Here is a 13,548-nt window from a genome sequence, read left to right on the forward strand (position 1 = left end):
GTGACACTGTAGCGGTGCGCCAAAATCCCGTAGAATTTTGGCGCGTTGGAGGGCCATCTCCAACGCCAAAATAGAAACTGGCGCAGCTTTAGAGATGGCCTAAGAAATAAATAAAAAATACATTTCGGCTAATTTTTAGTTTACCTACTAAACAAGTAGTTTATATTTTCTCATTTAAATAAGATTGAGAGTTTGATCATAATTAAATTCATAAATGAAGTAAACTTTACATCATCTTTTTTTTTTTTTGAAATATTAATAGTTTTCATTTATAGCCTAATATGTATATTTTAAATCAAGATTTAAAATAAATTGTTATTTAATTTTGTTTAAAATTTTATTTAAAAACTTAATTATGAATTGAAAATAAAGAGAAATTTAAAAAAATAAAAGAATAAAAATTTGATTTACTGTTTATTATTTAATAGACTATTATAGCATGAGAGACACACATTTTGTCTCATAAAAATATAAAAAATGATCATTATATAAAAAATGTGTCATTTTCTGCCGGTCTAAAATAAAAATATTTTAATCCAAATACAAAGAGTTAACAAATATAATTTTTCTTTTTTTTTTTTTAATTTATTTAAACAACTTCCATGGAATAACATGGTTACTTTATTTAAAATAAAGTAATAATTCTTTTTATTAGAAAAAATCTAATCAAAATTTACGTAAATTTTATTTTTTCTTTTAAATTTATTGTAAAATAAAATTAATCTTTTTAATTAACTATATTACATAAATATATGTACAAAATAGCAATAATTCAAAAGAATATATAAATCTGACATTAAAAAAATAACTTGAAATCTTAAATTATATATTTTTTATTTTATTAATTTATTAATTTGTTAATAAATTAATATTATTAAATTAACAAAAATGGTTATATTAATTTGTTTAAAAAACATATTTATATATTTAAAATATTAGTTTTCGTTATTTTTAACATTTTTTAAATTTTAGTAGTTATTCACCTTTGAAACGCTCCCACTTGCAGAGTTACAGTTCTTTTCATGAAACAGATAATTTTTACCTTCCTAAAATTCTTGTGTGTTTTAGGAATCTGATCTAATTGTTTGTTTGTCGTTTTCATTAGCCATACAATTTTCGCTTAAACCTTTTTCCCTATGGTTTTAGCTGTTATGCGGGACTGGATAGCAAACAGGGGAGAATTAAGTGGATTAATTAACTTCTGATTGATGTTTACTGTTATCGCTTATTAGCTAATTCTTCAATCTGATTGTGAACTACATGGACATAAGTGGCCAGCTACTTGTTTTGAGGGAAAATAATGTTTCAGCACAGCTACTGTGCATCTAAATTCACTACGCAGAGGTTTATAAGCTGCATGTTAGTTCTCATAATTACTTTGAGATGAATTAGGCCATTTATTATGCCCCTTGTTAGTTGGCATCTTCTATCCTAGAATAATTGTTTTTTTTTTTCCATGTTTGATGACTTTGTTCCCATGTATGCATGCCAAGTAATTATTTAATCACCTGCTCGAACTACAACACAACAGGGCGGCAGGAAAACTGAGAGATGGAGATAAGACTTTTTCTTCTTTTGTTCCACCCATAAGTATGCTTCATCACTCGCATGCTGTAGCCTCTTTATAAGAAGTTCTAGGGATGAAAATTTCATTGCAATTCAGAAAAAAAATTTGTAATAGTGCCAAATTGTGGAAACTTTTTGACATATATTATATCTGAGTGAAAGATCAATCATTTTAAGTATTTCCAATACCTATTAAAGAAAATTTGACTCACTTTATTCATTTTTCTCTGATGATTGAAAGCATCAGATGGCATATACGTTTTATTAGGCATTTGGCAGCACCTGTAGTTTTCTATCCTTGTTATTTGATATTAACAGATGCAGGGAAATAGTACAACATTTAATTCAAGCTAAACTTTTGGTTATTTGTTGATGATAAAAACATGCTAAGTTTCATGCATCTGTTCTTAATCATATGGAAAATGTATTTTGTTATACATTCGCAACGCTGAAAATTGGAACGATTTCAGAGCATATGTACATGGATTGGGAAAGAGAGAAGTGGCGAGGGAGTGATGTTTTAATGAAATTTTGGAAATTGTAAAACCATGATCTTTTTTGTTGATATTTATTCAGATGGGGAACTCCATTTATGGGCTGCACGTGTACAGGAGATCCATGTGCAAATGTATGCAGGATACTTGGTTTTGATAGTGAAGTTTCCAAGGCATTTGCTGAAAAAAGGAGACGGGAGTATATGGTATGTGCCTCGTTAGCCGGTCTTTATGCTGTATATATATGTATGAATCTGTCCGTTCGTGGTAATTAGTCTCCATGAGCACTATCTTTTTATCTTACCAGATCCTTTGCCACCCAATTTTAAAATCCTCTAATAAATACTCATGGACATTGGAAAGCTTGATGTTTTTCCACTGCACACATGAGCTATAATTTGGACGTTGTTTGTGTTTCCATGTTGACATTTTCTCGTCTATGTTGCAGATGCATCAATTTGCATCTCCTAGATTTTGATTGTTGTTAATCAATCCAGATCATCCTATTCCATATATACTTAGACCATAAGCTCAATTGTTGCAGGAAAAAAAAAAAAAAAACGCTTGTTTATGCAGAACAGGATCCATATGAAGTTTTTCTTTCTTTAACCTCCAACTTTCTAACTGGTTATAATTGAAACGGGCAGTATATTTTCCGTTATAAAATGGTTTCAGCTTATTGTTGTCCGCTGCATATTTCTTGAAACTTCTTAAAATCTTGCGCAGGTCAAGAAGCGTTACACACCCCTGAGGGTTGAGCTTTTTACCATCCCCGTTCTTTCCCTGTTAATGTAGGAGCTGACAGACTCCATTTAAGCGTCTGGGACATATGAAGATCCGGTGCAAGGCTAGAATTTTTTATTCTATTTTATTTTTGTATTAGGCTCAAGTCCTATGCTGATAAAGGTGCGAGGATGCCTATTACAACTATATCCAACATCGATCAGTCCTTTTGATTTTGATGGCTGAAAAGGCTGTAAGTGTTATCTTATACGTTTAGTCTACGTATTATACTCTTGTTATATGGTTGTTATTTTCTGCCTCTTTCTGCTTCTGCCAATAAAAACAATGAACATATCAAAATAATCGGATCGGCAATATGCGCCCAAGTTGTTGTAAAATTCTCTTTGCCGAAATAAATTTTTGATATTGATTGCCCAAGTTTTTGTAAAATTCTCTTTGCCGAAATAAATTTTTGATATTGATTGTCAAACCACCTCAACAACCGCAACCACACCCTGGCCCAAGTGCAGGACACCGAAAAAAAGGCAATGCATCTTCTGAACAATTTGACTTCTAACTGAAAAGTTTACAAAAACTGTACATATACTTGATGTATTTTTATGTATACATGGTAGATAAGATGAGTTTTCTAGTGAACTACTTTATACAATTAAGTATTCAAGCAGTAGTGCTGGACTGAGAGCCCTCCCTGTTATGCGTGTGGAACCTCCAAGTGAAGAGATAATCCTTGGACTCGCAGGATAATCTTATAACATCACAGAAACTATTGATTGATTTCTTCTTCCCCTCCTCTCCCCATTCTATTCTCACCCAGCATGAAAAACCATTTGATGATGTAGGCACCTTTGAATCAGGGAGATGAAGTGCCACTTCTCCACAGATCCTTTTGCATGAGCTACCGCCAATCCTGCCGTCTCCCGTCACCATCAAGTCAAGCCACGAGCACTCTGGTTGTCCCACCATTTCTTTGTAGGCGGAATTTGCCAGCCTCACTCTGTACTTGGAGTCGGATATCACGGCAGGCAGGGACTCGCACTCAACCTCTTGTTCAACCTCTTCTGGTTTCTTTGGAAGTTGCAGTGGTGGGATTGAGCTTGGGTCTTCACTGATGCATCCAACGCTAATTGTTGAGCCAACTGGTCGAATTGGCAGCGGTGCTATCACATTGGTGGTGAGAGTTTCTTGTAGTTGCTGCAGGAGATCCTTCTCTTCAGGGATTTCAGCCACAGTAGTGTTCAAATCTATGACCACCTCTTTACGGGGTTCCATGCAACTGATTTCAGGCGCGACAGCAGGAACCGATGGCTGACATGGAAGAAGAGGGAGTGTCACCAAATCTGAAGCAGCTGTGACGGGATTTTCCGACCTGCTACTAACACCAGCGAGGTTGGAAATAGGGAGCTGAGAAACCCCATGAACAAAACCTTGCAAGGAGAGATGTCTAGCAGGGGATAACACATGATTAGGAGAGGAAAAGCCAAGAAGATGGGTTCGTGGTCTTTTGATGGTGGGAGGAGACATGGTAGCTCGGCCTCTCTTTCTGGTTCTAGTAGGCCTGGCTTGCAATTGAGGCCAGAGATTCCTGAGGTAAGGAGATTGCCTAATCTTCTGAGACATTGACGGTGTGTCACCCAGGGAGTTCGAAGGAAGCTCAGGCTTTGGTGCTATGGGCCTGTACCTTGACATAATCTCAGCGGTTTTCGCTGTGGAGTAGGGATTCAGGGTCTTGATCATGGTGAAGCTTACAAAACACTGAGAAAATCGAAATGGGGAAGGGTAGGTAGGACGAGAGTCCTGGAGAAGGGAAAGGATGGAAGAAACTGGTGGGCAGTGTACTGAGAAAGAGGGATGATTTGTTAAGGGGAGGGTTTAAAGAGAGAGAGAAAGCCAATGAGAGAAAGGCAGCATGAAGCAAAGAGGCAGGAGAAGGTGACACTTGGGAAATGTACGATGGGTACGTGTTTGAGAGGTTTAGAGAAAGGGGCATGTGGGATTTGAGCATGGTAATGGGTCCATGCATGGCAACACATGTCGGATAAATAGACAATAATATTGACAAGTGAGCTCAGTCAGTTGAGAGACCATCACACTGTTTCTCTCTCTATAATCTGGAGGTTGTGCGTTTGCCTCTGATGCCACCAATAAAAAATGGCGTGGCTAAATAACGCGTGTGGAGTTGGGTTCCATGCGTGGATACACCTATCAGGATTGGCTTAGTATTTAATGTTTGACGAAAATGCCCTTAGTGGCGGATCGGTTATTGTTGGCAGGACTAACAAGCGTCGGGCGATGAAATTTTATGGATGGCATGCAAAAAAGATGAGTTGGAATGTGATTGGTGGACGCCTTGCTCCCCTTGGGCGGTTAAACACACTTTGTTAAACACGTGGCTTTTGTGTGGAGTAGGCTACTAAAACGTGGTGTTTGCCTAGTGTAGCGTGCCCCTTTTTTTTACCCTATTAAACGACAAATTTTAACGTCATCGCATTACAATTGGACAAATTATAATTTAATTTCTGTTGGTGAAACTTATGTATATGTTTTACTTTTTCATTGTAATTCATTTATTTTTTAATACGATGCACTTTTTTTCTTTGAATTTTAAACCAACCTTTTAATGCGACATGATTCGATTTATAAAAAAAATTAAATAAATTTTATAAAATTATTAAATTTCTTTAAATAAAAAATTTTTAAATTAAAAATAATTAAATTAATTTATTTCAAATAGAAAATTATTAAAAAATAATTAAATTAAACTTTAAAAAATTAAAGAGAATTGAATATGAAATTTTTTAAATTTATTTCAATATACTTATCAGAAAAATGGAAGTTTGTGTTGAAAAATAAATATTAAAACTAAACTGTAGCTTTAAGCTGATTAAAATAGCGAAAAGAGTGAATTGGACTTAAAAATTGCAGGTCGAAGTCAAAATTTTAAAATTGCAGTTTCGTATTACATTATGTTGCAATAAGTAGATTGTCAAATAGCAAAGTGAATGGCATTGGATGTAAATCTAGAAATTGTTAGTTGTATAAAGGTTAAAATTTAGCCCTTGAAATTTATATAAAAAGTCAATTAATATTTTAATTCTTTTATCATTAATTTTTAACTCATAAATTTTATAAAAAAATAATTATTTAATATAAATTTTATAAAATATAATTATTTAATATAAATTTTATAAAATATAATTATTAATGTCTTAAATTTTAAAAAATATATTTATTCAAACCTTAAAAATTCAAACTATATTAAATGGTTACACTTTTATAAAAGTTAAATATTAAAATTAATAATGAAAAAATTTTAATATTATCTGATCTTTTAAATAAAATTTAAAGAATAAATTATATTACTATTTGTATGAAAATTAGATTTGTGGTTTTCGCATGTTATGGAGGGAGAGATCTTTGAGCTATGTGATTGTTGTAGTTTTTTGTTTGGTTCTTACAAGTTTAGTCTCTAAGATTTAGTTTCACCAAGATAACAAGTTGAATTGTCGATTTAGAAGGATTTTAGATTTTGAAGATGATGCTTAACACAATTGAATAAGATAATTATTCACTCTTTTATTTTCGTTCGGTTATATTATACGTATTTTTTTAATTTTTTTTATTACTCTTTTTGAATCTAAACTTTTATATTATATGCACTTTTTAAATTTTTTTTTATTACTCTTTTTGAATTTAAATTTTTAATTTTATTTTTGACATACGATTTTACTTAAATTTAATCGATTATGAAAAGTTTTGATTTTAATAACTTTAAACCTTCTCTTGTAGGTCGTAGATATGACTAGTTTATTTCAAAAGGAGCGACCACTTTATTTATATAATTTGAGTTGTTAATTGTGTAATTCAGATTGAAGAGTTTGAATTATTGAAATAAAATTTTTAGAGAAGTTATTTATTTAAATTCTTTTTTTTTCTAGATTTTTTCCTTAGTGTTGACTTAGGCCTATTCATATAATTTAGGTTTTATTATAATACTTGTTTTTTCATGGACATTTTAATACAATCCATCCGTTTTGGAAAAAAAAAAATCCGATGGCTAGCGGGAATTTGTGGGTTGTATTTATATTTTGCCTCGAGGCTAAGCCTTTTGAGTGGGTTCATAATCGCTGCTGGAGTTGCTGGATATCGAAGGGCTAGGATTTTGTGGCCGATGGTGCAATTTCCTAAGTTGTCGCCTTCAGAGCTTCTCTGCGTATATATCTGGTCCTCATAGTGTGTTGGACTAATGTTTGTGGGCTTTGAACAGACTGGTAGCATTTATTTAGAGCCCAAATTTTTGTTGTAACCGCCATGGCCTAAATCTTCATGGAATTGGATTTTACATCTTTCGGACAAAAAAGAAAAAAAAAAAAAAAAAAAGGTGACCTTAAACTAGAAGCAGGACGGTAATTGACTTGTGGAGTCGTGACTACTTGTTTCTGGTTTCACTCTCCTCCCAACTTTCTCTTTCTCTATGCGCTTCTTCAATGGAGGACAAGACAAGGCCCTCAAATACTCCATCCAATTACGTTACTCTCCAACAACTCCAAGAACGCTGGATTAAAGAGCAGCAGCGAAAGCTAGAGAAGAAAGAGGAAGAACAGTCCCACACCGAAAACCTGGAGCTGCAAAATGAAGAAAAAGACCCTAACCCCCAAGTTCACCCCCTCAAAGATGCCCAAGAGAATCGAAGAAATTCCAAACGCTATAATCGGCACAGAAATCGCAATTTGACCGATACTGGTTTCGGTGGTTGTCCCAAGGAAAACCACTTGGTTTCTGCTGTTGTTGAAGGGCACGAAGGTGAGAGTACTGCCAAGGCGACGAAGAGCAACGATTTGGGAGATAAGAAAAAGAAGAAGTGGAACAAGAAGCTGCAGAAGAAGGGGAGGGAGAAGCAAGAAGGGGCGGAGGAGGAGGAGAAGGAGAAGACAATCAAGGACAGAGAAGCTAGGTCACAAGGAGAATACCAGGAAAAAGTAGTACGCGAGCCACGCGCGCAGCTTGTTAAGAGCGAGGAGAATACCCTGGTGATGAGGTATGAAAAAAGAAGGGATGCGAGGTTGGATTATCGGCAGAAAAATACTAGTGTGGTTGAGAAGAGTGGTGGAATAGTGAAAAATGTGGTGGAAGTTGAGAATGCGGTGGAGGAGAATCAGGAGACTCCGAAGATTGAGCGAAAGCTTGAGGATCTCTCTATAAAAAATGAGAGTAAAAAGGAGAAGGAGAAGACAATCAAGGACAGAGAAGCTAGGTCACAAGGAGAATACCAGGAAAAAGTAGTACGCGAGCCACGCGCGCAGCATGTTAAGAGCGAGGAGAATACCCTGGTGATGAGGTATGAAAAAAGAAGGGATGCGAGGTTGGATTATAGGCGGAAAAATACTAGTGTGGTTGAGACGAGTGGTGGAATAGTGAAAAATGTGGTGGAAGTTGAGAATGCCGTGGAGGAGAATCAGGAGACTCCGAAGATTGAGCGAAAGCTTGAGGATCTCTCTATAAAAAATGAGAGTAACAGTTCGGAGACGCAAAATAGGGTTGTTAATCGCAGAAATAATGAGCATAGAGGTTATACTAGGATTGATAATTGGACTGCTAATCGCAGGTATTTTGGGTATAGGGGCTATAATGGTGGTGTGAATCGCCGTAATGGGCAGCATGGAGGAAGTTATGGGAGGTTTAATCACTATGCAGAGCAGAAGGGGAGAAGCGGTGGAATGGTTTGGGTGAAGAAAGAAGAGGTTGCTGATGCTGGTGAGGGGTCGGAGATCAAGGCTTCAGCAACTCAGTGAAGCAGTGATATGATCGGTAATGGACTATTGCTCTTTCTTTCTGGTATATTGGCAAACATATTTTTTATTTGTATTTGTTCAATGCAATGTCCGACTTTTATGTATGTGAAGCATCAATTGATTCCCAAAGTTCATTATTGTTAATAAGTTCATCAGCGGGTTTGACATTTTAGTTTTCTTTGCTGCATTGGAAGAGTTGAGGATTTAATCTGACAAAGTATTATGAGTGCGCAATGAAAGTGTAGAATATTAACCATGATGATGGAATAGTGTAATATTAAATGCAGCACTAAACTTTACAAATGGAACGAAGTAGTTGATTGATGAACATTAAGTAGGGAAATGATAGTGTCAAAGATGAAAGGTTTCACTATGTGTTAGGACATATCGTCTGTGCAATTAGTTAAATGGTGGAATGCTGAGCTTATAAAGCACTCATTGTGACTTTGCCCACTGACTGTTCCAACCATTTAACTGTTGTATGCTCTACTTTTCCTTGTTACCCATTTAAAATTATGTTGTCTAAAAAGAACCACCAACAAATGACAAACATTTTAACCTTGGAGAATGCTGACCAATAGAATTTCCTGATTGTGAAAGATCTTCTTTGGCCTTTAACTGAGTGGATATTAGATATTCAAGATGTAATAATGAAAATGATTTAGTAATGCCAGGGGCAAGAATCTCAGCTTTTGTAGAGTTTTTAAGAGGAATACTGTATGCTATTATCTTATCATTTGGTGTTGAGAGACGTATTTCTAAATGATTATATTTCAGATTAGCAAGATTATTTTGAAGCTAGAAGATTTTGCATAAGATAAAGATATGTGATTGTGGTATGATATTGAGAAGCGAATAAGGTAGCTACAACTTTTGGAAGTTTGTGCAGTTGCTTGAAACTGTGTTGTAATTCCTGTCACAATATATGCATAGCCTAGGTCTGAATATTAACTGACAATATTCTTCATAGAGATTCCTTCTCCCAAGAATTACACTGCTCTTGACTAATTGCAAAAAAAAGCATTATCTAGATTACATTTTTCTTCTATGTTATTTTGAGTTTTCATCAGTGTGTAGGTTTTTTCTCGGAAGTTGTATTTGCTTTTCTTTTTCCTTGGTCCCTGCACATGTGTCCACAGTAGCTATGGCATATTATTATACTAATCTACACTACTACTATTAGTTAAGGTCATGTTACATTGTTATAATTAATATGGCTGGATAATTATTAGAGAAATTTACTATTTAATCTCTACCTTACGGGAAAACTCATTAGTTGGTCCCATTGTTTTGAAAAATATGGAGTAAATTACACTTTGATTATTGAATTTTAGCATAATTAACGGATCGATCCCTGTATTTTTGAAACCGAATACTTAAATCCTTTATAATCAGTCCATTCAAATGGAGGTCCTTCTATCCATTTTTGCTGTTAAAAGTGTGAAAATGTTTTTAATATTCTTTTTGAATGGTAAACTACACGTTAATTCTTAAATTTTAGCATAATTAATGGATCGGTCTCTATATTTTTGAAATCGAATACTTAAATTTCTCTATAATTAGTCTGTTTAGATTCTAATATTTTCATCCATTTCTTGCAATTAAAAGCATAAAATATCTGTAATGTCTCTTTTTTAAATTAAAAATATTTAAGGGATAGAGTTTCATCCATTTTCCCTCATTTATTAAAATTTAAATATTTTGATCCTTTCTTCTTCATTTGAAAGAACACTTAAGTTCACATTAACTTTTATCCAAATTATCATATTCGACTAAATTTTAACACTTTTTATTCTTTAATTTCCATTTATTAAAATACTCCAGTTGTAACGACCCGAAAATCGGACCGCTACCGGCGCTAGGATCCAGATCGGCTTAAGGCCGCCGGGACCCGTAGCAAGCCTGACATGCAACCTGTAAACCTGTTTAATCCCATACATGATCAACAACATACATAAAAAAAAAATTAAAACTTTTCTTTCATACATTAAATCATACACCAAACTCAACCTGTGCATGCATGCACGAACATATACATAAAACGTCCTTATGTTTAATTATAAAAAGGGTTTGGGGAAGGATGCATTCGATGCGAGAACCCAATGGGACAAATCTTGCCAGGAACCCGTGAGGGTGAATGGATGTTAAGAGCTGTTCACGACGCCAGTGGAAAGCCCGAGGTGGCAAGAGGCCAGGCGAGGGATAGCCCTGGGCCGTGAACGGTAACAGTGCCGGGGTTCACGTCCGGGCTGTTACACCAGTACTTGATAATTTCAAAATTTTTAGAAAATACTTACAATTTCAATCATTTTTAAGTGGTACCAAGTAATACTTAAATAGTTTGTACGAAGAAATTGTACTTTTAGAAGTTTGACCGCCCATTATCTTTAAACTAATGTTTGTAATGGATGGAAAAATTTTAATTTTTGATAGACTGAATATAGAGAGATTTAAGGATTTAGATTTAAAAATACAAGGACTAATTGAAAACCATACAATTTGGTATCTTTCACAGCATAATTAGGTGTACATATGCTTTTACAATGTTATGACAACATTTCATTTGATGTTTAGGAATTTAATTTCAGAGAGACGGATGCATATGTACACCTAATTATGCTGTGAAAGATAACAAATTGTATGGTTTAGCTGTCTCTTTACCTTCTATCTTGTGTTTGGTTTTATTCTTTCTTTTATTTATTTTTTTTAAATAATATTGCGAAATTGGAGGTGTTGGTGCAGAATTTTGAATGTCTAGAGAGAATTTAGTACATGATATTCATTTATGTCTTTGTCAAATTATTTTTAGCAACCAGGATATGAAGATATGGATTAAGGGAATTTTATAGAGCGGCATATCAAATGTTTCCAAGTTGCAAAGGATGATAGGAGATGCTTTTGAGTTTTCAATTTGAATCACATGCTGGACAGCACTTTGTATAGTGAAGCAATTCGAAAAATATTTGTATGTGTTGATGTTTGGAAATGTCATAGGTCACATAGGTAGTGAGAATTTTTGGCTTAGCGAAACTCTTGTAGTTTTAAAAAAAAAAAGTATTTTTTCCCACCAAGTAGAATGACATGCAGTTAGATCTTCAATTTTTACTTAGGTGAGAAGAAGCAAGAAATGCTGAAACAAGAAGATAATTGCTCTCCATACACGTTGAGTGGAAAACCAAGAGTTTTGCTTGTAAATATACTTTCACCATAATCGAAAGTCCTGTAGGAATAACTTGTATTTCCTGAATACCACATTCCTTTATAATCTTGAAATAGATTATGGATTTTGCAGACCATCTCTACTCAAAATATTGGAGCTTTTTGTGCACTCTATGCCTAGTTCAACAGTGTAGCACGTTTTGGCTTCAATGAATTTCTTGTTGTTGTGGAAAAAAAGATTGGCAAAATGCTCGTCTTATGAACTGACATTGCATAACTCATCATCTATAGTGTTTGATTCTTGTGAAATGTTTAATCATGGTAATTGATTCAGTTGCCTAAAAATTGAAAATTAACTTATTTCTTGGCTTACCATATGCATCACGGGAACCTTTCAAATTAGTGTTATAATATTTTTAGCAAAGACAAGTTTAGAAAGTTGAGAATCGGGTATCTTGTGAATGCAGGTCTGATGGAGATGTGTAGAAGAGGATGAAGAATCCATTACAGTAGAAGCGAGTGACATTCTACAAAAAACAATGACAAAATGTGCATACTAAACTCATTTTAAAATGATGAGATATTCTGGGATATGTTACCTGTATTTTTACTGTCCTCATGCAATTGGCGCTTCAAATGGAGGATGCATGCACATGCTCAAAGGCTTGGGTTACATGGGGGGCATTTAGATAATTCTGTTCAAAATCACAAATAATGAAAATTTTTAAACTAAAAAGATTGAAGAAATTAATCCAACCGGACAAAATCACAAATAATGAAAATTTTTAAACTGAAAAGATTGAAGAAATTAATTCAACAACCAAATGCAATCATTGTTGTGAAATTCCAGAATTTACAAATGGCATTTAAACATAAAGTAAAACGCAAACTTTCATTTAAAAAACGTAACAGAACAGAATTATAAACCCGTAACATTATTTGGAATCACAAACCATAATTGTAAAATGTTTGAACTTTATTACATATTCAGAATTACAAACAATAGATACGAAAATAGCACAGATCAATCTCATGGGAGGAGTTGCATGAAGCCTTCCATCAAGTGACTCAATCAAGGGACCACATGGAGATGGATTTGATGATGTGGATTACTGAGATTGGAGAAGAGGAAATGTGATTTGATGAGATTGGAGAAGAGGAAATGTGATTTGATGCGAGCATGAGAATTGAGAACACAGAATGAGAAGCAAGGAATCACAAGGAATTATAGGCAGAGGTGTTAATAAGTTTTTCAAAATTCAGAAAATAACCGTCAGGAAGGGAATAATTTTGTTTTCTTTCATTTTTAAAATATAAAAAATTAATGAGATCTTACATTTAAATTTTTCATATATTTATTCACTTTAACAGTGAGAGAGAATATATTGAAAGATTTTTTTAAAATTTTTTGAAAATATATTACGTACACCCATCTAAATGAATAGAATACTCACAACAAATAAAATACTCAAAATTTTTTAATTCAATTTATATTAATAATATTTAAATTTATTCTAAACTCAATTAAAAATTATTCGAATCCGACTCAAATTTCACCCTTATTACCTAATAAAACCTAAATTCGTATTAAATATTTCAATCAATATTTTATATGAAAAATATTTTTTATTTAAGAATTTTAATATTTTTTTAAAAAAATTAATTTTAATTTTTAAATAAAAATATATAAAAATTTTATAAATATTATTATAAAATATATATTTTTATATTGGATTAATTATTTATATAAATAAATATCTTATAAATAAAATCCGAATCTATACGGATATTATTTT

At 33.5% G+C, this 13,548-nt stretch overlaps 2 protein-coding genes across 7 annotated transcripts; one reads left to right on the forward strand and one right to left on the reverse strand.

The window, feature by feature from the left end:
* Window positions 1–3,338: 3,338 nt before the first annotated feature.
* Window positions 3,339–5,228, reverse strand: LOC110607079. The gene has a single exon (XM_021746136.2). The coding sequence runs from the start codon at window positions 4,536–4,538 to the stop codon at window positions 3,462–3,464; it is 1,077 nt and encodes a 358-aa protein (XP_021601828.1). The 5' UTR covers window positions 4,539–5,228; the 3' UTR covers window positions 3,339–3,461.
* Window positions 5,229–7,188: 1,960 nt separating this feature from the next.
* Window positions 7,189–12,367, forward strand: LOC110606696 (cilia- and flagella-associated protein 251). Of its 6 annotated transcripts, XR_006349464.1 has the most exons (4): window positions 7,189–8,609; window positions 9,371–9,453; window positions 11,403–11,596; window positions 11,704–11,889. XR_006349464.1 is itself a non-coding variant. In XM_043953490.1 (2 exons), exon 1 carries the CDS (start codon window positions 7,289–7,291, stop codon window positions 8,591–8,593), a length of 1,305 nt encoding a protein of 434 aa, XP_043809425.1. In that variant the 5' UTR covers window positions 7,189–7,288; the 3' UTR covers window positions 8,594–8,609; window positions 11,704–11,889. The 6 variants fall into 6 exon arrangements, 4 of the variants coding, with proteins under 4 accessions (XP_043809425.1, XP_043809423.1, XP_043809424.1 ...); XR_006349463.1 differs by lacking the exons at window positions 11,403–11,596; window positions 11,704–11,889 and adding an exon at window positions 12,220–12,367; XM_043953490.1 differs by lacking the exons at window positions 9,371–9,453; window positions 11,403–11,596.
* The last annotated feature ends 1,181 nt before the right edge of the window (window positions 12,368–13,548 follow it).

The sequence above is a fragment of the Manihot esculenta genome, chromosome 18 (assembly GCF_001659605.2).
Source record: "Manihot esculenta cultivar AM560-2 chromosome 18, M.esculenta_v8, whole genome shotgun sequence".
Taxonomy (NCBI): Eukaryota; Viridiplantae; Streptophyta; class Magnoliopsida; order Malpighiales; family Euphorbiaceae; genus Manihot; species Manihot esculenta.

Excerpts from the sequence above, each read along its gene's own strand:
- LOC110607079 (XM_021746136.2), bottom strand. The coding sequence starts at position 4,538 with ATGATCAAGACCCTGAATCCCTACTCCACAGCGAAAACCGCTGAGATT.
- LOC110606696 (XM_043953490.1), top strand. The coding sequence starts at position 7,289 with ATGGAGGACAAGACAAGGCCCTCAAATACTCCATCCAATTACGTTACT.